This window comes from Lampetra planeri, chromosome 32 (assembly GCF_965212315.1).
Source record: "Lampetra planeri chromosome 32, kcLamPlan1.2.h2, whole genome shotgun sequence".
In the NCBI taxonomy this organism is placed as follows: domain Eukaryota; kingdom Metazoa; phylum Chordata; class Hyperoartia; order Petromyzontiformes; family Petromyzontidae; genus Lampetra; species Lampetra planeri.
In genome coordinates, this window is record NC_136138.1 from 9,207,335 (window position 1) to 9,233,182 (window position 25,848).

Here is a 25,848-nt window from a genome sequence, read left to right on the forward strand (position 1 = left end):
CATGCTCTTAGGTTTTTTTTCGGTAAAGTCACGTAGGTAAAAATAAATAATAAAAATAATGATAGATATACAATGATTTTATTTCTATTATTTTATAATACAATTATTGTATTTCTATTATTTTTATTATTTATTTTTACCTACGGAATACAGTAATCGATTTCAATCGATGGGTCTGTACGTGATGACGTCGTGGGAAATCCCCTGCGGGGCCAGTTTGTACCTCTGCGAGTGCTAATAATAGCTGCTGAGCACGGACATACCGGCCAGGAGACGCAATGGTTTGCATATATAAAAACAAACACGCAGCTCGGGGTTGATGGTGGTGATGGGTATCTGTGGGAAAAAAATCTGTATAGCGCATCGGATTCCTCCAGTGTAAATCCGCAGGTATGGACTCAAACCCATTCGCTCTTCCTGAAGTCCAAAGATTTTGCCAGCCATGTTCAATCCACTGCCCCTTGACTCTCGCAAACCCAGGCATAAATAAAGCACGATTTAGAAAGTGCGGTGATTTAAAAAAAAACGCTACACGAATATTTATTTTGCAGAGAGTGCCTCTGTAAGAAATTGGACCTAGTCTGACCCCAATCTGTATATAGTACTTGAATATGTAATACTCAATACTCATTGTGTAACATCACAAAATAAAGAACATCCTTCTACTGCATACTTCCATTAAAAACGGAGAACTTTAGAATGTGCCACTGCATAACACATCCACACACAAAAGGGAATCCTTTTCATTTGTGGTTATTTATTGGCCTGAAAAACAAATTGGCAGCTGATAACTGGGCTCAAAGCTCTGCTCCAGCCACCAATGCAAGCATTCTACTCATCAAAGGACGGTAATGTCAGCTGTCGATTAATCAAGTGGTAGATCTGCTGAGCAAGTTTAAATCAAAATAATTATTTAGACCTAGACGATGGGAAGAATCTGATGATCTATGAATCTTCTTTTCACAGATTTCCAGTATGGGCGGGTCAGCAAGTTTCAACAAAAACGAATCCCATCACGGAGGGCATAAAGGGAGGGCTATTGTCGTCTTTGAAGTAGTTTTACTGCCCAGGTGTCTTGCGGTTGTGCCATATAGCAAACGCTCCTGCGTTTTCGCGAATACTGTACTAAATTCGGTTCACGAACTGAGAGCGAAAGGTAAAAAAATGTCGAACACGTGGCACGACCTAACAAAGGACACCGTAAAGCTGTAAAGCCACACGGTGCCCTTGTGTTGCTAGGGCATGCCATGTCACTCCAAGTGCTGGCAACTTATTTTCATATTCTTAGGTTTTTTCGGTAAAGTCACGTAGGTAAAAAATGATACAGCTGTCGTGGCTGTGACGGTTCCACCTGAAGACGGAGGCTTGTGTTGCTTCCGAAACGTCGTGATTTTTTGTTTTATTAATTTACATTTTTTACCTACGTGACTTTACCGAAAACACCTAAGAATATGAATCCTTGCAGTCACGAAAGCTTCAAATCTAGAACTTATTTTCAGAACTGATATTCGGGTTCAGGAACTGGGAAGCTTCAATTCCTGAAGAAGCTCCCTTTGCACGTGGAGGGAGAATCTGCACACGCATCGGACAGCTATCAGTTTAATGAGGTCACTCTGGATTACAATGTCAGAGACCAGACGAGTTAATATTTTCTTATTCCCTACAGGTGACATACAGGGTCTGTGACGCAGCCACGGTCTCACCCTCGCAACGCGAACTCATCAATCACAATTGTTAGAGAAATTTGTAAACGATGGATATCATCAAAACAATCACAAGCTCAAATATTGTGATGTCACACTTAACAGCAAACAGACATTATTTTATCGTCGATTATATTGTATCGATTATCGTAAATTATATTGTATCCACAAGGTTGTACGTAGAAACATATTTAAGACTTTTGAATCCTTGTATTTTTTTAAAAGCAGTTGCCAAGCACAGGCCAAATTATGTAATAAACCCCCAATAGCACACAACACTGTTACAGTTGCAATAGATAAGACTGAACGTTTCTTGAATTCAGCAAGCTTATGAAAAGTTTGGGAAAATACACGATCAGAGGGGAAGAAGCAGCAAGCTGTGGTGGTGGGACACTGAGGTTCAGACGAAACTGTCAGTCTGGGAGTCCTCAACATGGGTGGAAGAATCGTACGTCTCTTCGCGATGCGTTTATGGTTCGTACTGCGTGTTCTGAATATTCGGTTTCTGAAGAGGCTCAGAGAATGTGAAGAGAAACGTCGGACATCACGCCAAACAACACGTGGTACGACTCAAAACATACAGGAGCGCTGTGAACATCTACACGGTGGCGTTAGCAATACTTGTATTGACTGCTGTGAATGTTTGTTGATCTTCTTTCGCACCGTACGTAGCCAACCATGCTCAACGGAAGAGGCAATTATTAATTTTTTTCAACATAGCAATGCAAACCTAGAAATGGCATAGGTAGTATAACAATCCGTACACGATGTGTAATCAATAAAAATCGACCATGAACCCAGACACTTTTAGTATTTATTTTACTTTATTTCAAAGTCATATATGTCATTACAGTATCAATGGATCTTACAGAATGTGCATGTTTTTTTTTGCTTTTTCCAAAAAAAACAAACCTTGCACACTCAAGAGAAAATTATGAAAAGACACCAATAATCCTGATTATCACTTTTTGTATAAGTAATCAGAGAAAAAAAAGAAAATCTATGCAATAAAAATCTGGACACTTGCTAAGTATTTACAGACCGCGTGCTGAGGATGTTACGTTTCTTTATGGGGCGATGCAATCACACGAACCCCCATCTTAGCGGATGAATTGGACTTCACTGTTCCTGTAATTAAACGCCAGCCAGCCCGACACCGGATTTCTAAGAGCTTAAGATTATAAGGAATGATAGTTTTACAATAAAGAACACGCTATACTCTTCCCAACACTTAACATTTTAAGATCTTCTCGGGCCAACATGCGTGGCACTCGGAATTGCAGCTTTCTACGAAACAGCAGGCTCTCATTTACACCGTTTAAAAAATATATATGACACGATGCATCACCTGCCCTCGTCACTAATCGCCTTCATACCCCTCTGCGATAATGGAACACTCCAAAGGAAACAGCGTATGAGCATCGACAGTTGAAGTCACACTCAGGAAGCGTTTATATTTGGACCGTCCCATGCTGTGTGGGGGTGCAGAGATTTATCTCCTCTTGGACGAACCTGTGTACGAGAGGACTCGACTGCTTGTGAGATTCTGACTGGGTTGCGGAAATTAAAGTGCCCCTTTGAAGCCAATTGGACAATGCTGTTAAAGCGATGGCTCAATTTTTGCTCGGCATTCACTGCAAAAGCTCTCCGTGGTTTGGTGACAATCACTGGGCACCATACAGGGCTTGATTATAGAACACGTGTCTTTTTATGCTGATAAGTTGCCCTTGACAACTGGGTCAGGCCAACGAGCAGCAAGGTTACTTTCCCATCAAGTCAATGAAAGGCTTTGTTCACGCTATGCAACAAACAGTACTCTTTTCATGTCGACTTTATTTCTGTTTAAGTGTGAAATATTTAAGGCAATAATCCAGTTTGTGGAAATAGAAGAACGACAACGGTGGATGTGGTAAATAATCCGGCGTAAGTGGGAAATGAGGTTACCGTGACCCCAGCAAACCTTGGAACTCAGTTCTGGTGTTCCTCATGCGGCAATGACGTATCACGTTCGTGACAACTGCAAGGATAAAGCTTGACCAAAAGCAAGAAATACAATGAAAATAGGCTGCTGCGGGGAACAGTCACAAAACTCTTCAAGTGATACGCATCATCCCTTATTAAAAGCCAACGGCCTCAACAATTTAGACTAAATACGAATGCCAGGCCGTGCTAGCTTACCTTGTGAATCGGATATGGACTGCATGGGCCTGTCTGAACATCAACATCTTGTGAAACGGACTCCATCAATACCACACTACACCGTAGCCCACCCCTAGTTTCCACAGTAGCTCATGATAGCAAAACTTCTGCTCCACACAAGCTGTCAGCATTCTTAAGAGTGGATAAAAGGAGGCTGGGGTACAGATCGCTGACACAGGTATTTAATTTCTCTTTTATAAACAATTTCAGAAAAGTAATGTACATGATGACACGATGTGGCATTGCTTTGGAAGTATGGGATAAAACAATTTGGAGGCTTCAACAGAACGTCCCTCTGACAAATTGCAAACACTACCTATGGTCTCACTGCTTGAATCTTGTTGGTGTTCTTCGTCTGATGATGCAATAGGTCGGGAGCTGGGGGAGAGGAGTGTGGTTGCAGATGGGTGTGGGAGGAGGTGGTGGGGGGGGCGCTAGGCAGGTTTGAGTGACCACCCCTAACCCACGGATGAGATGATGACGTCGCTGACCACCGCATCCTGGCTGCGCACGGTCACCTGCATGGTAACGCCGTCCGCCAAGGCCAGCCGAGCTCGCACCAGCACGTCGTGTCCGCCGCGGTACACACCTGCGGTATCAAGACGGCAAAACATCCCCCCCCCCAATTCCTGTTTTAACGTTCATTGACTGCAGGGTATAACTGATTAGAATATATATGTACAGCAATGCAGTGGGGGTGGAAGGAGGAATATTCAAGGTATAAGCAAGTATACAAATCAACCCATTATCCCTTCGAAAGCTACCAATGTCCTGGATTGGCTGAAACAGTCACAGCGTTTCACCAGGTGCCCTGAAGAATTTTAGTAAATTAGGATGTTTGCAACCAGTTTAAAATGTTCTGCCCTCAAGCTCGACTCAAAAAGGCAGGGTTACACCTTGGCAGTGCATGTGGAGTATTCGGGGCGGGGGGGGGCCTTCGAGCAGCAGGTGGGGGTAACGGTGAGAAAAAGGCTAGGCCCCTCACTGTGTGAGTGGAGCGAGCGGTTGAAGGGGCATGGCTTCTTAAGTGGGTGGAGCCGACACTGGGAGAACCGGCCTCCTCAGCAGGCCTCCTCATTAGGCCTCCCAGAAATGTGGTACCTTTTTACCGTCTGGGGCAAGCGTTGACAGTCTCTTTATGAGGGGCAGCACAGCACGTAAAATGAGGGCGTTTAGTGCGGCCAATGCTAAGCAAAACTGCCGGCCTGTCTGTCCCATGCTGTAAATGTTTACCGTGACATAACGCCGACAGCAAATGTACTTCGGGGGGGTGAGAGAAAAACAAAAAACCCAACAACACAAATCCTGGGAACAGTCCAGAACGCACCTGCCAAGTAGAGCGTGTGTGAGCTTTTGTTCTCGGGCACCTTCTCAGAACGCTCACAAGGCTGCATGCCCAGGAAGCTCACAATGTTCTTCACGGTCTCTGCAAACGACACGCGGCCAGTATAACGGATCGAGCTACCGACACGACCGCCCACTCCCGCTAGCTGCCACTCACTGCCAAAGCGCTGCAGTGATGTCATTTCACGTGTACATTATCATCACCGTCGTCATCATCATCAGGATCAGCGGTTGGCATGGGCAATGTTTGCATGCATTCCCACTTCTTTGTTTGCCTGGCTCCCAGGCCTTGGGGCAGTCGCTCCGTCAGCACAATAAATAGCTACGCCACTGATCACCATCATCCTCATTACCATCGTGCACGGGCCAAATCATGTCTTGTAAATGCTTGGCCCACAGGGACCCACTACAGCTCAGCATTGGAGTATCCTGTCAAGCACTGGCCCAAGCATTCCATTTGGGATACACTGCCTCGGGACAATACATGTGGAATAGATAGTAATTAAACAATAAAGACCTCTGTTCTAGCTACCAGTTGACAATAATGTTTTGTTTCAAAAAAGATTAAAACTCAACGTAGAACATTAAACAATTGGTTATGTTCAGTAAAATGATAAATACAGACATTTACATGCCTCTTATTGAGGTCATGTAAACAGCCAATTTTAATGAAAATAGTAATTAAATAAGTTTTTGATGTGTGGAGTTAAGTGGTTGTCAAGTGCCAGAATGCCTCTGTAAGTGAATATACAGTGAACAAACTGTGGAAGCAGAAGTAGTATTTCACAGTGTGACCCAGCACAGCGCTTACACCTTGAAAGCTTTGCTAGACACATACACACAGTACAACATCCACATGTAAAGCTACCATCACAAATATAAAAATAAATTGTCAGCCTCTCAGCTACAGAGAAGAGCTACCATGTGAAGAATGGCAAGGCCTCAAAAACACGTGTTGTGTGGCCATCACAACTGCTTCTTGTGTTCAGTTTGTTGTCCTTCCCCGCACATCCGATTAGCACGGTTGACAACGTACAGTGCAAAAGAAGTTCAATATACATACACCATGTTTACCCTATCAATGACTGATAACATTTAAATGGTCATTTATTGCTGTGGTAAAGTTCATTTTATTTTAATAAACCTATGCATTGTATCAATAAAAAGTAATTGTATGTTCATGATTGAGTGTGGGTTGTGGGCAGAGTAAGGACCAAATCAGTGGCAAAGAAGGTTGTGATCAGAAGATAAAATCAACGCAGAAGATAACAGCACGTAATACGACCACGAATATATTTCTACATCGACCGCAATGATTGGTAAACCTTTACCAAACGACACCACTTTAAGGTATTCGCACCATTTTGAGTTGTCATGCTGTAAGGGAAAAACAGGTTAAATAAACGGCTCACACGTTCAATTGTTTGATTTGCACATGCGCATCCGCTTGGCATGCCCTTCAAAGCCATCTCCAAAAATACTCAGCGATTCAATAGACTCAGCGATTCAATAGATGTCTGAACGATACATTGGTGTTACTGCCTTTCATCTTACGGAGCTTAAATTATTCAAGGGAGAACGGGCAATAATGCCTGGCGATTTGTGGTGCTTTGGTAAAGTGCTACGACATGGATCAGAAACAAGCACAGTGATGAGGAAAATGGAAATAAATGCAGAAAGGTGGTTGTGCTTGGAATTACATTGCAAGGCAGAAAAGGGGAGCACAAGGATGAGAGAACAAATGCAATTTACAGACATCATGTTGACCGTTTGGAAAAGTATGTGGGGACTTGGGCAAAAACCGTTTCTGGAAGGCATGATGGCTGGTTGTCGAGTCCATGGACAGAGCGGCAGCCAAATGATAGAACAAACCCAATGAGATGTCCAAAGAGGAAATGTAGCTCTAAGATGAGCTCATTTTCAGGTGCTAGACGGACTGTTAGATCGTAGGAATGTGACAGGATGGCGACAACTTAGGGAGGCCTTTATTCAGAGTGGATATACCATATTCTTTCAGTGCAGCGTGGCCTTGCGTGCCAGAAAATCTTAAGGGCATTTAAGATCGAAGGAGCTATACTGGATAGCAGCACCCATACCAATCAGGTACTCGGATGCAAAAAAAATGTGTTCCCTTCACCAACCCACACCAAGCAACATAGTGATATATAGTAAAACAATCTCAAAGAAGGGATAAATGGATGATGATGATGACGACAAGCACATACCTTCGATGGTCTTGGTGGCGGTGAGCGCAAAGGTGTCCTCCTTCTCGAACTCTTCGCCCACCTCGTCCCACGCCGCTGAGAAGTTGGGCTTGAGCACCTTCTGGATGTGGTCACCCAACACCACCTCCACGTCCTCCAGCTGCGTCACGACCGACGGCGCAAGTTAACAAAACCTGCGCTGCGACCGGCACGGCTGCACCAGCAGTTTGTGGTACTTGTTTTTCTCAACGGCGCAAATTGCATTCAATTGCGAAATGCTGCCAGCGGGGGGGGGGGGGGGCGGTGGACCCACTCACCACATACTCGTCATCGTAACCATCCTCTTCAGCCACACCAGTGTTGGGGTCGCAGTCTTTCACCATGAACTTCATGGTGCAGCTGAACGTGCACGCGACTGGTGGGCAGGGGAGGGAGACACAGCACGGTCAGACTGCAGCACCAAACTAAAGTACCAAACGAAACAAAAAATCTATTTTTATTTTACCAGGTAAGGCCCACTGAGCAATATTTTTTTTTCAGAAGCGACCTGCCCCCAATTGATAGCTCAACGAAGTGGCTCATCATGTGAAAATTTATAGCAGCCAAAGAATCTAAAAGCACGTTTCTAAATGTGGAGGGAAAACCGGAGACTCCGGAAAAAAAGATCCACGCAACCACTAGGAGAACATGCAAACTCCAAATATACAGGCGTCAGGGTCAAGATCGAATCCACGACATTCTGTATACCAGGCGAGGTAGCTAACATCTCGCCACTGTGGCGCCCCCAAGCACAATGGGTGCGTGTGTGTCCTCTGGCCACCATTCCCAGTTAAGGTCAAAGACCGCAGTGAGAGGCCTCACCGGCGGCGGGGTCGTCTTGCGGCAGGCCGACGAGCGTGTATGTGGTGCCGGGCTGGTTGTAGGGCAGGCTGGTGGCCGGGATGCACGTCAGGACTTCGTAACCCTCCGAGGGCTCCATTTGCACGGTCACCTTCTCCAGAACCTGGTCGTTGAGCGTGTTCGTGCAGTCGAACTGCAGCGTTGCGGAGGGGATAATAAAGAATGTTTGTACTTGCATTCATATCAGACCCAGGAATCTGAATATTTATTTATACTGGAGGAATCCGATGAGCTATAAAGCTCTTTTTGACAGATGTCCAGTAGGAGCGGGTCAGAACGTTACAACAACAAACAGTAGAAAAACATGCGAGTAGTGCACGTTAGTTCAATCAAGTAATTTAGAGGGAGCAAGAATACATCTTAAGGACACAATGTCACGAAAAGTAAATTATATTCTTGGTTCTTTCGGTAAAGTCACGTAGACGGGAAATAATAAAATAATAATAAAACAATAAAATTCTCACGACGTTTCGATTGCAACACAAGCAATCATCATCGTGAAAAATTTTCTTGTTGAATTTTTATTATTTTATTATTTCCCTTCTACGTGACTTTACCGAAAGAACCAAGAATATGAACCCCTGCAGTCACGAAAGCTTTAACTCGAAATATAAGTAAATTGTTCTATCTGCTAATTTATCACTCACAACAGTGTGTACACTGTTATTGGTCGTCTTGAAAACGTTTCGTGATTCTAAATTCAAGTGCGCTATGTGAAGTGATCTGTTCAATTGTGTTTTATTTCTGTTGGTACTTTGGAACTTGTTTCATACTCGTAAGATGCACGTTCACAAGTAATATATGAAGGTGAAAATGATGATGAGTAAATGAAAATGAGGCTAACACATTGGCACAGCCTGTGTACGCGAATTACATGGTTATTCAAACACGTGCCAAGACGATAAATTATTTGGTTATAAGTTTGGTTCACTTCCCAACTCTGTCAATTCAATGATAGATGAAGGCCTCCTGGCATCATATTGGCCATGGAGGTTCTTTGGTTATACTTCACGCAGGTCAGTCTGGGTTGGTGAAGGGAGACGGACGGGCGGACGGCCACGTAAACCCAAGACTCAACGCTGATATTAAGCCGCGACCAAGAATTTAATCCTTGGCGCCGGGTTCCTAGTGCAATGTGCTAAGCACAAAGTCATTGCTCCACAGTTGGTTATAAGGGAGATACCTAACTAAGCCCTAGGTAAATGTCTATGTGAAGTCCTTTGTGTGTCTGTGGATACAATGGCAAGTGTGTGAAGTTAAATCCATGAAAGGTTTTACACCTTTGCTTCCATTCCTGGCCATGAACACCATTGGCAATCGGTATCTAAACCTGGTCTTCACCTGTCCAAGGTGGACTCAGAAGACAATTAATTACCGGTGCAGTCATGTGAATATCAGGAATGAGTAGACAAAGCTTCACTCCACCGTGTGCCATGCTGGCTTTGAAACGTGCTTGCTAACAAATCACTTACCCCACCAGCTTAAACAGATAAAGGCTATTTGTTCTCAAGAAAATTAACAATTCTCCCACTTCTCCGTACTTCCACCCACATCCAAATTATCACCAACTTCCCTATTCCCCTAGTTGTGGCTTCTATTAATATACACGGCAGTAACATTGCACACTGGCATGGGGGTTGTGGTGATTAAGACAGCTTGTCCGTGGTATGTAACACCACTGATATTAGCTTGATTATTGTTAAATATTTAATTGAATTAATTTTTGCTTATGACAAAATCACCCAGAAAAGCACCCAATGTCATCATACGTGAGAAGCTAAGCAGATTTGAGCTTGCACAGTGCACTGGGGTCAGTGACAATGCCAAAAGACTGCGTGGCTAAATACCACTGTTGCAATGCACTCTCTCCACCTTCACCAGCTGGAATAATCAGCATGGTGAGGTATGGGTCACATATCCCCTCATGGGCCACAAGGTATGGGGGAGGCCCTCAATCAGCAGGGCATTCACAAAACAGGCTGCATATGTACTGAACATCCATAGGCTCACACTAACTCAGCACAGATGCATATCCTCTCAAGCCTGAGAAACAGTTGCAGGGTGGTACATGTTGTACACGTTTTTTAATGTTTGTCGCGTGACTCACCTGAAAGACAATGTGCTTGCGGAAAGTGTGCTTGATGCAGCGCACCACGTACTCCGTCTCCGACTCTGTGAGCTGCGTCGGTGGCGATGACTTGAACAATGGGCCCAGGTTCTTGAACTCGGGGATGGCGGAAAGTTGCTCTGTTACATCGCAAACACACGCGTCGCAAACACCTCAAATCTTTGCCGGCGCAGCTTCTCTCCAATGTAATTTCAGGTTTGTACCGCGTGTTGTTCGGTTTGATGTACAACACCTCCGATCCACATGCTGATAAGTTCCTGATGAAGCTCCCAGCAAGTGAAGTTGATATGTTATACATCATGCAGAACAACATGCAGTATGACAAGAAAACACATTAGAAAGCTATACAGCACAACAGTGAAAACATATGCAGTAGTACCATCACAATAATCACATTTCATGAAGTACAACGAAAGTGATGCATGTTTACCTCGGACAAGGCTACGAGATCATTTCCCTATCAAGTGGGAATGCGCAGGACACATTACTGGAAGAAGGGATGATGGCCGGTGGTTGAGACTAACGATGGAGTCAAAGGTGAGAATGTGTCTGATAGTACGTTCACAAAAGAGATGGTGCTAAAGCGTTATGTCGCAGGACTGTTAGAGATGGTGACATAAGTGAATTGATTATTGCTGCCGATGATGATGAATGCTATGATACATATTAAGTATGCATCCAAAAGTTGCGGTACATGACTGTGTAGGCACACCTTGAAAGATCTCTTGGCGAGAAGCCACCACCTTATCAGGCTGCTTGTGTGTGATGATCGGACCCGTTTCTGTGTACAGAATGATAAAAAAAGAGACAGACAGACAACCATTGCAGCATAAATCTTTCATCAGCTTGTGGTATGGTGCCATTACCACATCAGCAATGACATTGTACCTGTCGAACAAAGTCAAATGAATATAATATGCAAATAGGATTTCACAGAAGAAAACTAATGTCATACCTTGATAGGCCCACCCATGTTAAGGACCCCTTCAATCAGATTGTATCTACCCCTCAATGTAGTAAGCAAAATTTATCTTTATATTCACGTATTGCTTAGTTATTTTAACTCCCTATAATTCCTTTCAATTCAAGAATCACATTTATTCTTATCTGCTGTACTTCTTATCTGCTATACTATAAACGTTGTCTGTTACTCACAATGAAACTCCCTCCCATCATCTCTTCTCTCATGTTCCTAGGGCCTTGCTCAATTCAAAAAAATCGTATCTGCCACATTTTGGGCTCTGTGTTGTAGGCCATAGAGCCTGCCTTCAATAACTGTGATTAATAGAATGTGCACACCAACCCATAGATGTATTTTCGAGTGGTACCGCATGTTGCTTGAAGGCATGCCAAAAAACGTGTGGCATCTCCTATATAGAGCACAACCGTGAAAACCTACACAGCCCTGATGTGCCCGCTCCTCCCGTCACAAGCACTCACCGGTTGTTCTCTGTTCGGCCAATGGGGCAGTCGCCAAAGGCACCGACTTCATGTCGAAAGGCTTTTCCGACGGCTCCAGCGTGTACTGGTGCAGAGCCTTCTCCAGACCGGGCACGGACACGGCAAGACCTAAACGATACACGAGCAGGTCTCAAAATCCCAGCACCGCACCCGTACGCCGTTGGCGCAGCCAAGGCCATTTTCACCACCATCATCAGTCTGTCGTGCGAAGTGGGGCCCACCGTTGAGGATGTAGACAGCGTTGAGGGCCTTTTGTTTCTGCTGGAGGATGTTGAGGTAGAAGGTGGAGCGATCTCGGACCTCATCATCACCGTCCATCATGCACCTGCCACACAACAGCAAAAATCCAACTCTCTGACAAACATAACGAAACCTTAACTCTTTAATTGCCTGTGCCTGTTAACCAGGGGACATGCTGTCAGAAGCAGAGTGCAGTGAATACAAATTTAAACTATTTCTACTGTACTATGCTCACACACTATGCTCCCTATTCCTGGGTCTTTCGGTAAAGTCACGTAGATAGGGTCAAAGAAAAGAACAAAAAGCACAAAAAAACTACGACGTTTCGATCGCAATGCAAGCGGTCATCTTTTTTTCTTTTTTTTTCCTGAAGACGAACGCTTGCTTTGCGATCGAAACGTCGTAGTTTTTTGTTATTTTCTTTGAACCAATCTACGTGACTTTACCGAAAGACCCACGAATATGAATTCCTGCAGTCACGAAAGCTTGAATTCACTATGCTCCCTGCTTTGACATACCCGCACTGACCAGTGTGTCGAAGAATGGTTCAAATATCTCCTATGACCCACATGGTGCAGGAGAGACTCATCCAGAAGTAGATAGACAAAAAGCGTCGTACATCCAAAACAACCAGAACGTGAATGCGTAAATAAACTTGGCCGTGACGAGCGTGGCTTACTAGCTGTCCAAAAGTTAGGGGGCGTTTGTGAGTGGTATGGTTGCGGTGAAATAATGGGAGGCTTTGGCAAACATGCTGTGGGTAAATAACGTTTAATACTGCGACAGTGGTGTAAATGGGGTTAAACAAAGGAGTCGGTTACCTCTGCAGTAGAACGAGAATGCTGGGCAGCAGGTCATCATTCTGAGCACCAAACTTTGCAAGGGCGCTGACGGCAGCTGCACAAGGAGGACACCATCATTTTAATTCTTTCCAGCAAAGGTTGAACTCGCTCATACAGGAGCTTGTCCATCCATGTATCGGTCCGTAATGGGGGGAGGGGGCGGCACTAGAACTCTCGTCAAGGTGATCAAATATGAACCAACCTCTAGTATAAAGCCCATTATATGCTTTTCTTTGTAGGGTAGTGCTATTGACGGATGTGTTGAGTTTTTTGTTATTTTTGCTTGTGCACCATTGCCATCGCAGTATGACCAAATAATTTGTAGTATTACGTGTTTTTCGATTGAAAACTGGAAAAATGTATGAAAGGGTTGCCAAAAACTTGGGAGACACAAACCAGAGTATAAACGACTATTTGCGAACATGTAACCACATTTTACTCTGACAGTTACCCATCCGTCGGCGTCCATACAGAGCATTAAATAACTCAACACTTCAAAAGCATTGCACAATTCCATACGTAAACTTTTGTTTTTTTAACAGGGGCTGTTGAAACACCGCCAGCCCTCCCACTTTTCCGGTAACAAACTTTCCGTAACGGGCTCAGCGGAGAGAAAAAACGATGGATGCACGGACCGGCGCGGACAGCCTCGTTCTCCAGGATGACGCGGTTGTAGATGAAGCGGATGTACTTGGAGGGCGTGGCGGTGCGCGGGCCCTCGCGGCCCAGCAGGTGCAGGATGCGCGTGGCCAGAACCGTGTGCTCGCAATCCTCGATGAACTCGCAGAGGTGTGACAGGCCCGTCTCCTTGCTCTCCACGCCCTCCTCGATGATGCTGATGATGCAGTCCACGATTGCCCGCTTGTACTCAAACCCGCCCTGAGGTCGGAAAGCACATCGAATATATTATTTCAACAAATACGTATGCATACAGCAGCCCAATTTGTATTTGTTAATACTCAATGAACTGACTATATACAACGTAATTGTGACCTTTTATCACGTGCGTATTGTTCTGCTTTCATGACCCAAATCTCCCTGGAAATGGAGACAATTTTTGTCGCAACTGGCTCTCACGTGGTTTTAAATTTAGGATATTGAGTAAATAAAAAAGGCCAGATTCACATCGACCAAAACATGACCTTGAACATTTTCCCTATTGTTGGTGATGGAAACTGCAGAACATGTTTGGCAATAATAGCACAAAGGTAAAAACGCATCAATGATTTAACCCAACCCGGTGCGCGGAACACAGAGCGGTAAACTTGTGCTCACCTCATCCCGCAGCATGGACGAGAGGAAGTTCATCATGACGGAGTGTTTGCGTGGGTATTTCTGGCAGAGGGCGCTGATAGCCTGAACCACCACTACCTAGAAAGAGACACAAACGAGTATCAGCAGCCAACCGTTTACCACAAACAGTTCTAGGGATCATTGATGTTGAAAAATTTGGTTCTGAAATGAGAAATTATTTCGACAACAATGTTTACAGCATCACAAGCAACTGTAAAGATCAACTGTATGCTCACAACAGGAATAAGAACATGGAATGTGTAAACATTCTATATATGTCAGCTTGCTTGATTGTGTAAGATCTATATATTAACATCTACTGATAAATCATTAAAAACGGAAAGGCTATGCAAGACAGTGCAATGAGCTAATCTATCATCTGACCACAAAGTGGAACCAATGATATCTCCCTAATGATTACAGACTCAGTCAGTTCATTTGCTTGGACAACTAGGGTCTGCTGCATTTATTCAGATGACCTCTGTGCATGGTCTCATTCCAAGCCTACTTTGACAGCAAGAGACAAAGAGACATTGGACCTGTTTATGGATCCAGGATAGGGTCGAGTGCCAATGAGGCCTTCGCCAGATTGGTGATCTGACATCAGTGCCAGGCTTTACGGCTTCAAAAGAAGGGGTGGTTTGATCTCAGCATGCAGCAGGTCCACAGACTGAGTCATCAATATCTGACAAACACTTCAATATCCCACGAGTTTTCGGACATGACTGCCAACCGATAGTTGAATTTTCCCAACTGCATTTCATCAGTAAAGGATGCACTGAGAAGGGCTTACACTTTGCAGAAAGGCTCTTAAAAGGAAGAGCGGCACGGTGGCTTAGGTATGCAAAGTGTTCGAAAACAGAGTTTGCACTGCTGTGATCTCGAGTTCCAATCAGTTTAATTCTAGATTTGAAGCTTTCGTGACTGCAAGGATTCATACTCTTAGTTCTTTCAGTAAAGTCACGCAGGTAAAACATTTAATCAAAATTAATAAAAATAAAACAATAAAAATCACGACGTTTCGGAGGCAACACAAGTCTCCGTCATCAGGTGGGACCGTCACAGCTAGATTTACTGCACCAATCAGTTTAATCACGAGCAGTAAAGTAACCGATTACCGAATGGGTCGGTTATGACTTCCAGATATGAATGTGTGTGACAGGCGGTGTGGGAGCCCTTCCGTGCCGCCTTCCGGCGTGGGCGTGCACGCACCTTGAATTCATCGGAGATCTCGGACATGAAGGAAGAGATCTGCTTCATTAGGCGATCAATGCTACTCTCGCTGCCGGTCTTCAGCAGCGTGGTGATGGCCAGCGTGGCGATGCTGCGGTTTGAGTCCGTGATTAGGTTCTCCAGGTCCAGGTTACACGCGGTCACTGCTGACGGGTGCTTCATGGCGACCTGCATGGTGCGCGTGCACAAAGGTTCACCGTATAAGCCGTGCAGACTATACAGCCCATGACTTCGTTTCACAAGAGTGACCTGCGATAAATGTTCACTCAACACTGAATTTTTGCTGTACTAATTGAGTACTAGAGACAGGTTATTTAGGCCTGGCACAATTTTCTTCTGCTACGATTTACTGAATTGTCACGGCTCAAGGTAATTGTTAAAGAATCAACTACTTCTGTCCTTGCATTGCTTGTGGAATCAGTCTAGCCCGCAGAGTTTCCGAGACAATTCTGGCTATCCATGAAATAATCACATATTGCACATATGAATGAAAAGAAATCCAATTCTTACATGCAGAATGTATCACAAGCATATTGATTTTATTCAACAAAGCATGCATTACATTTGTAATTGCTAAATGTCTAAATGAATACCTTGTACATTCAACTTTAAATTGTATCAACTCCATGCTGTTTCTAATTGAAATAGCATCGATGTTGTTGATTAACAGGGGCCTTCATTACGAGCGTTCCTGCCGGATCGTGAACATTTATTTTCAAAGCCGGTGAGCGATGCGCGATACCTTATTGAGCGTGCGCACAGCTGCGTAGCGCAGGGCCGGCTTCGGGGAGCTGCAGAACAGCTGCAGCACTGGAGACGGGGACACAAAGGAAACGCAAGGCAACACACAGTGCAGGAAAAACATAAAGACTTGAACCTTTTGTCAACACTAAATTGTATCTTTCAAACCCATTGCTGACTTTACATATACACACCCAAATATCGACTCCTTACCTAGCTGGAGAGAAGGCCTGTGATGATTGAACATCACCCCTGACCCAGATTGATGATGGATTTTCACAACTCTGGGTCATAACATCTCAAATTAAATTCTTTTTTTCTCTTGTTTGTATTGTCCATCTCTTTCATTTCATTAGACAAAACAATGACACCAATTTGTAAAGTTAATCTATTCATGAAATTTGATGCTTGCACTGTGAAATAATACATTTTAATTATTAAATTGATGCCCAAAGGTTGTCATGAATGTCATCACGTATTGTCAGAGCTCATTTAAATATGAATCCACAATGCTTCCACTACATCTTTTAATTGGACAAGATGTAGTGCAATTAAACAATAATGGCTCATTCTTCAAAAAACGCATTACATGTTTTATTTAGAGCAAAATCCGACTGCGAATACGACATAACATGTTAAGGTACCTTGTCCAAGCAAAACGTTGAAAAGAGTACTGTGCATGGCTTGCAGCAATGATTATACTGTGCAATCATATAATCAAGAGGTGTCACTGACCATCACAGGCACAGCTTGTGACTGATACAGCACCAGCTCAGATCTCACCTCTGCCAGTACACATCACCGCATGGCGTGCGAGAGTTTGTATTTCTTTCACCATCAATTCGCAGCCCTTATATTCCTCAGTGGTACGGAGCATCAAGTACATTTGTGTTGACACGCACTCAATTTATGCATTGCTGTAAATAAGACGGCCAATGACAAAATCAACCAAAATGCTCCCGGGCCTCATGAGATCTCTGAAGTTAAGCAAGGGTGTGGGCCTGAATAGGGCCTGGATGGTTGACGATCCTTCACAACCAAGTTGTAATTGGGCTACAGGGCTACATGTTGAGCAGAAAAAGGCAGAATATCCATAATAAATCTGTTTTGGGTTAGATCACGTAAATATAAATGTGTCGTTAAACCCGCTATCAGCCAACACAGTCAACGAGTAAGATTTGTTACGTAAACAAAACGTGCCAATTAGTTACTACTTCAGCACACCACAACCGGCGCTGACCAGCGTGCTTGAAGCATTATCAAATAACCCCTTTGATCCACACAGGATGGGTAGGCCCTCATCCAAATGGGCTGTACATTTAGACACACGCGCACACACATGTACATCTACATCAACAGGAGAAGGTGCACCAAGTCCGCACCGGAGACAGCTGGAGCCAGCTCCTTGGCTGTGCACTTGGGCAGGTGCACGATGGCCGAAGCTGCTTCATACACGACCATCTCGTGCTTGTTCCGCAGGCAGCCTTCGATGAAGTCGAAGAGAGGGCTGTCATGCCTGTCGTCAGAAAGACACACAAGCGTGCAGCACGTGAACTTCAGTTACCAAAAGCCGGGTGGGCAACATTACGGTGACATTCTCACTGGAGTACCCCAGCAAACTGAAAGAAAAAAAACGCTCACAGTTTTTTCTGGCAAATTGCCCGATGATGCCGGATGTAATCACCAGCGAAACATCATACTCAAAACTTGTAAATGTTGTGAATTCACTCTTCAACACACCGGTGGGCTAAAGTAGAGAACTATTTGTCTTTTGTTAACGTGACACATTTTTTACTGAATGCCCGTGTCGGGTGGTGGAGGGTTGCGACACATTTATAAATAACGCGATCTAACCCAAAAACCTTTATTGTGAATATTGGTCGCGAAAGCCGATGTGTTAAGCTCACAGTTTATTTGCCCAATATCAGCTCTGTGAACGTTTTAAATTCATGTTAATTGCTGGATTAATTGAGTGAGCAGTGTTAGGTTGTGGTAGGCAGAGATCCCAGAGCTTTGAAGCAATCACAAGGCAAGATGCTTCACTCACCGTACCCAATATAAAAATGTTGTCATCATTTCACATCAACTGGGCAAGTGTATTGAAAAAACATCAGCTCGTTCAGACAATAGACGAACATTTTTTACTTAAGTGTCGCTATAACATGTTTCGAGCTGGGTGGCCTTAATATCTGCTGTTGGAAAATGATTGGCGATTCCATGTTTTTTATCGACACGAGCAAGACAGTTCGTCAACGCACCAATGAGCCATTAATCTCATCAGTCGTGAGAGAACGCCGCCTGACCTGGCTGGGCGACGTAGACCACACGACATCAGAGAAAGGTGCAACAGCAGGCCTTCACGTGAGCCCCATAAAATGGTAAACAAAGACAAGGACTACCACCGATGAACTGGAACTAAACATTGAAGGATTTAGCATCCATAGGAGTGACAAAAGAAAAGCTCTGACTGATGGTACATGATTGTGACAAGTCGACGCATTGGGTAGCTCTGTGTCTGAAACACCGGGTGGAATAAGGACCAAGTATGTACACAGCAGGGAACGGTCCTATCCTTATAACACGACAGATTTCCTGCAAAGTAGCACTCAGCAGGCAATACTTAATTTCAGAAATCCAGAGGGCGTGCTTGCTTGCGACCGCTATACAACACTATGATGTTACGACATATTCACATCTCCTCTTGCTCCAGGCCACAGCCGAAAGCCTCCTCACCCGCCATCCTCCTCCTCCAGCAGCTTGCTGGCGATGCGGATGAGCAGGCAGTAGGCGAAGGGGGACTTCATGCCCTGCTTGGTGAACTTGGCGACCATCTTGGAAACGGCATTGGGGTCATTGCGGCGGATGTGGTAGAGGAGACCGAGCGCGTGATACTGCACCATGACGTTGTCGCTCGATGCCGCCTCCTGCGCTTCATTCACCCAGCGCTTCACCACGTCGAAGCTGCCCTTCATCAGGTGCTGTGCGGACAGAGAGAGCGCGGGCATGCAATTGATGTGTGACCTGAGAGAACCTTGAAAACCCACAAAATGTCATTGTCGATAAAGTATACACAAGAGTTAAGCGGGGTATTTGGGAACGTATCTGCCTTTACACCAACACTAGTCACACTGCAATAGTTTCTAACAACTATGACTGAAACATGACTGAGAGAACATCCATCACAATTACGTAGCGATAAAATGTTATCATGCAAAGGTGCAAGATGAAGTATTTACATCGCAGTTGGCGACAACTTGGGGAGCGCTTAATCCTGCAGTGGGTGGATAAATCAATGCTGATAATAATAATGACTGAAACAAGTCTCTCTGTCGAGGATTGCCAATTAGTTTCTGAGAGCCAGTCAACTGGAGTGCCTTATAAAACTCGCATGTATACAGGAAGAACATGATAAACTCCATTATCAATAGCCAGTCAGCACCCTATTTGCAGTCCTGTCTCCTGAATGCACCTTATTGACCCTGGTAGTGGGTATCTCGTACACATCACTTGAGTGTGATTTTCCAAGCCCACCTCTGTCTGGCCATCTCTGCACATTCTAAGTAGAACGTTTTATTGCTTAATTTAATGATGGAATACATATGCCGCACTTGAGATTAATAACTACATTTTATGTGTCTCAATGCAGCAAACGCATCTGAAGACATTGCACAGAAACAGTAGGCATATTTATTTTATAGAGAACATCAGTCAATTAAACAGAAGCACAGAGTCAACAGCACAGATGTCTGGGAAAGACCTTCCCATACTGAGGGCAGCATCAGAGAAAGAGTAACCTCCCACAGAGTGCAAGGTGAATGAGGGAAGCCTTGGTTGCTGGAGCGGAGAGTGCGTGTATGTGAGCAAACTGAGATGAGAGGCGAGAAGAGTGAATCCATGGAGAATCTTGAGAATGTGAAGTACGATCTTGAAATTGATACAGAGTTGGAATGGGAGCCAGTAGAGGGATTAGAGAAAAGGTGGTTTTGTAGCTCCGTTTGCGTGTGCCACGTAGTTTGCATTGAAATTTTGATCTCAAGTAAAAAAAAAAGATGCTCCGATTTAGATAAATTAGAACAAGCATTAATGTGCACTAACGTACCAGCGATGAGACAAGCGCAGAGCTGGATACACTTGGTACCTTGTCCACAATGGCCTGTTTCATGTACCGTTCAATCCCTTGCAGCATGGTTGTCTGTTCAAGAACACAATTACAATTTGTCGTCATCAAACAGCAAGGAAGCAGAGAAGTATCCCTATGTACACATATGAAACTACAAGTTTACAAATTGAAAAGGAACTAGGATAGCCGCACAAATAGAATTCACAGCAGACAAAAACTGAGCTTTTTCAATGTAAACTGCACATTAAATAGTTAAGCCCTTTCTATGGCTATTAAAAAACTACTTAAAACTTTTAAAATAAACATTTAGATCCACGAGCCTTTAGGACCAATGATTTCCAGCAGCATATGTACAAGTTTACATGTTATAAATCACATTGGCAGTTTTCTGAGGTTATAAGCAAGAGGGCTCAATGAACAGCACGGGGATCATTCAGCACAGTTCAGCAACAATGTAATACAGGTAGTCCCCGACTTACGATGGAGATGCGTTACGACGACCCCATCGTAAGTCAAAAATATCGTAAGTCGAAAATGGCCTAGCCTACCCAGGAGTCTTAAAGAATGGTGATAATTTAGCAAAACAAAGCAATTTACAGTACCGTACTGTATAAACTATATGCATACAGCACATCCCGGCAGCGTCCCAATGTACAGTATCGTACCTCGTACGCTGCTGCGTTTGCCTGCCGCGCGAAATGTCAAATATTTTACAATTTTGTAAGATCGAAATATCGTAAGTCGGACCATCGTAAGTCGGGGACTACCTGTACTATTTTTTTATTGTGATAACAGTGTACTCACGTCAGTGATCTTGCAAAGCGCGCGGATGGCCGGCCCTCTGTAGAGGTCTTCTTTACCAGTCATATCTTTAGTCAAACTACAAAATAAGAGAACGCGTGTTTCTCAAGAAAATCAATAACCATTTGTAAAAAAAAACTTTTAATAATGGTCAGTTACCACATCGGTGCTTCAGCGAACGGATACGTACAATTTACATCTTTAATAAAATAACAGGTTTTCTCTAACTGCCACTAAAAGAAAAGGAAAATATCCATTTCAGCTGACTGGCCTTATTTAGGAAATAATGATTACAGATAGTATCAATCTTGATTACAGATAGCTTATATAAAGTGAACAATTTGTATTTTACCAGGTAAGGCCCACTGAGCTATACAGCTCTTTTTCACAGGTGATCTGGCTACAAATGACAGCTCAACGAAGTGGCTTATCATGTGGAAACGTATAGCGGCCAAATACTCTAAACACATGTTTCTAAATGTGGAGGGAAAAACTGGAGGACCCGGAGAAAAAAAGTCCCACGGGGAGAACATACAATACAAGGTGCTTCAAAATAGTTAACACTTATATTGGACTATCGTTTTTAATGGAAAAAGAACAGACAATACACTGCAACATGATAACAAATGTGATGTTAATAGCTTCAAAGAGTCTCCACTTGTTTGCCATCATTGTCAACACGTGCCTGAAATTTTCTCCAGGTGGTCTCCAGAGCCCGGAGGCACATTTCTCGTGGTATTGTTGCAAATTCTCGGAAGTGTAAACTTTTTTTGAAGCACCCTGTATAGCCTCGGTATGCTAAGTTGTTATCGAGTTATAATTGCGACACTTAGTTTCAAACATTGTTTTCATTAACTGCAACAAACATAACATATTCATCAAATTAACATAATTATTTTCTATTGTTTTAGCTGAATATTACCTGCTTGTCACGATTATGACGTCCTCCGAAATGTTGGCCATCTCTTTAATAGTGAGGTAGCACATCCTTCTTAGTGTTGGCTAGTGAAGACAAAGAAAATAACTTTCATGCAAATATCAAAAAACAAAACCAGTAAATATTACGTAGGACATTCACACTTCTAATCTGTATGGCAAAGCCCATACAATACTACATAATTGACAACCGTGTTTCATAGTCAACCCTTTAAGGCAAAAGGCCTTCTAGATGTGCTTTACAGTAACATTTTAAGTAAGTAAATCCAATATCAGTTAAAATGTTGACAGGATGAGGCCTGTTAGTTTTATGAAACAGGCAAGACAGTGCATAATGACTTAATAAAAGATACACTTTGCTTTATTTGCCCGAAATTACCCGAGAAGGGGCTTATAATAATAGCGCAAGCACTCCCTCGTTCACTCACGTCGTTGGACTGGAAGAGCTTGGTCATGGCGAAGAACGCCTCTGTCGCTTCAGTGGTTCCCAGGTGCTCTCCCTGGTCAAAACAACGCCGCCCATCACATTCGAGCATCCGTTAAAGGCACAGCAAGAGCAATGTCACCAAAAAGGGACCGGCTGATGAATGTTGCTTTCCCAATTCAAGTTCTAATTTTTCACTGCATACTTTCACAGCTGAACTAGTTATCAATGCCCATGTCATGGTTCTTCCAAGACATTATAAACTCAGGTCAACTCATTGACACAATGGACTGAACGTCATATTTGGTTGCAGTGTCAACACATACAACATTCATAATCAACGTTTTTGGGTTAGATCGCGTTTTTGGGTTAGATCACGTTATAACGTGCTCTAACCCAAAAACGTTGATTATGAATAATATTGGTCGCGAAAGCCTACGTGTTAAACTGACATACAACATGTATGAGATGTTGGTTTGAATAGCATATGAATAAACTCACCCGGTTGATGAGGTAAACCACCTTGGTGAGAATGTGAAGACATTTCCTTGGGTTGATTGGAGTTTCATTGAAAAGCCGAGTCTGCAAAAAGGTACAATGGGACGTTTTCCAATCTTAAATCACTGCCTCTGTATCACTTTCTTTTCTTGCACCACATCATTTATTTTATTTTCTCTGCAATAATTTTTTCTTGTTGTGTATTTTTCCCCGTTATTTACGTACTTTTTTTAATTTGCGAAGTAGTGAAGTTTGTTATTGTATTATCTGTTTGGAACTGGATAATTGATGTTCAGCGTTTTGGGATGCAACTGCATGAATGATGCTATATACAATTAACTTATTATCATCCATACAACAAACATTAAACATATATTATTAATAACACATCTCAAGGTATATACCCTTAAAATAAAGCAGACACCTTAAATAATATATATAGATTGGATAATGATCAGTATGCACAATGGTTTGTTTGGTTCAAAATACACGCAGCTGCTTTGTATATGAACTACACTGACCTCTTGAAGGACAGCACTTTTTTCCAGATTTTGAAACGGGTTGGAGCCACCACCTGAAAACCAAAATGCATGACGTTATAAAGAAGTTGGTATAAGAATCTGAAAACCAAAAACGCATGACGTTATAAAGAATTTGGTATGAGAATCTGAAAACCAAAATGCATGACGTTATAAAGAAGTTGGTATAATAATCTACATATATTCACGTATTCCATCCACTGGCTTTCCATTGAACAAAGTAATAGGACTTTCTGAGGTGAAATGAATGGACGACTGCTCAGGATGAACAAACAAGATCCTCAGCTGACCCAACTGTCAAGAGCCTCCTGGTTTCGCACTCGCTCATCTCGGCGAAAGTGGCCGACGGTCATGAACCGCATCAGAACACCACATGGACGCTGTGGGTTGGCGTATTCTCATATGGAGACTCAAATGTGGAAGGTGGAGAACTTCAAACAATGGAACACCGAGTGAAGTTGTCCACTGTAGGCTACTCATTCAGAAGAAGCATCTTTTAAAATCACTCTGCCTCTCTAAAAGCTCGTTTGACTGGGTATCAAAACGTAGTACACGTTGCTTATTCCTTCCCCCACACCTCCAATTAGCACGCCTGGCTACGTACGGTGCGAAGGAAGTTCAACATACATACATGATCACCACTTCTGAGGTCATTTAAAGTGCCTCTAATCTACATGAACTTTACAGTACTCTATATAAAAAATCATGTAAACTATTCCGTCATTATAACAGAGGTTATTCATGCTAAACGCCACCAATAGATGTTTGATTTTCGCACAGTTAGCAAAAACAATGTATTCCTCAGATGTAATATGCTAAATTAAGAAAACAATTATGAATATGTTCGTGCAGCCATTGACAAGAGACTATCCACTCGCATCATCTGAGAACATAGTTTAATAATAATCACCGGTGACTGAAACCCGCACCTCCGATGAGCACGGTTGACGAGGTACGGTGCGAAAGAAGCTCAACGTACATACACAAAACATTATCAGCGGTGCTGGCCGTCTCTCAAGACACCGTGTTACCACATAGACCCAGCGGGGCCCACATCCTTTCGACTGACAGTCTCGATTCCCACCATCAAGGCACAGAAGACGTCTTCTCTCCGTGTGTCCCCCCAGTCCCTAACCTCCACCATGGCCTTTCAAACCGAATCGAATGTCTGTCTGCCACTCCACCTCGCACTGCTCCACGTCGGCCTCCCTACTGCGTGCAAGTCAGGGCGGGCCATTGATAAGTTCACCACGCTGGTCAGCGGGGGTTGGGGTTAGTGCTCGTAGAATATAGACTTTGTAGCAGAGGACGGCACGAGTGATTGTGCACGGCAATTAGCACTCTTCCGAAACGTGAAAATTTAATTATCCGACATCGTCAGTCCACTGCTGGATAAGGCCACCACCCCAGCCGCCGCCGCCGCTACCACCACCACTCACACGATTCCCGCACGGGAACACTCCACCGAGAAAGCCGCACACGAGCCGCGTTCATCGCTCCGTCTCCTTCCTCGACGTCAAGTCCTCTCAAACAACGACAACAACCAACGTGACAACAACAATAATTCCTATCGAGTTAACATTGTGGTCAATGAGGGCCTACAGCGACACCGGCCTGAATGCGGCCCTCGACTAGGCTCGGCGGGGGGGGGGGGCATCAACTACCACGCATCGCGAACACGACTCGTACCGGACTCCTCGTCCTTCTTGTCGAATTTCTTCATCATGGCTACGTCCGGAGCAAGCGATCGATAGCAACGACTGTGAGCGCCTGTGCGGCGAGAGTTGACCGTCTGTGGTGACGCTACCCCCGCCCGTCTGCGTGGCTCCGTCTCCTCCACGGGACGTGTCACTTCTACCCGGCGTGCCCCGCGGGGTGACGTGGAGAACGGGACGTCACGGCTGTATCGCGATATACTGCGATATTGGGCGATATATCGCGATATACGACGATGTATCGCGATATACGGCGATATTGGGCGATATATCGCGATATACGGCGATGTATCGCGATATACGGCGATATATCGCGATATACGGCAATGTATCGCGATATACGGCGATATAGGGCGATATATCGCGATATAGGGCGATATATCGCGATATACGGAAGTATAGGGCGATATACCGCGATGTATCGCGATATACGGCGATATATCGCGATATACGGCGATATATCGCGATACGGCCGCGATAAATATCGCGATATAGGTACCGCTATGTATCGCGATATAGATATCGCG

General features: G+C 44.0%; 1 protein-coding gene across 1 annotated transcript; it reads right to left on the minus strand.

Annotated features, from left to right (window-relative positions):
* Positions 1–2,508: 2,508 nt before the first annotated feature.
* LOC144729417 (coatomer subunit gamma-2) lies at positions 2,509–25,479 on the minus strand. The gene is made up of 23 exons (XM_078609687.1): positions 25,296–25,479; positions 23,589–23,641; positions 23,071–23,151; positions 22,574–22,645; positions 22,132–22,211; positions 21,213–21,288; positions 20,388–20,480; positions 19,022–19,266; positions 17,671–17,804; positions 16,290–16,357; positions 15,527–15,715; positions 14,297–14,392; positions 13,657–13,900; positions 13,001–13,076; positions 12,161–12,264; positions 11,919–12,047; positions 11,191–11,259; positions 10,458–10,597; positions 8,312–8,483; positions 7,768–7,865; positions 7,472–7,610; positions 5,230–5,328; positions 2,509–4,491 (listed from the first exon to the last, which is right to left on the minus strand). The coding sequence occupies exons 1-23, from the start codon at positions 25,330–25,332 to the stop codon at positions 4,361–4,363; spliced, it is 2,625 nt and encodes an 874-aa protein (XP_078465813.1). The 5' UTR covers positions 25,333–25,479; the 3' UTR covers positions 2,509–4,360.
* Positions 25,480–25,848: the final 369 nt, after the last annotated feature.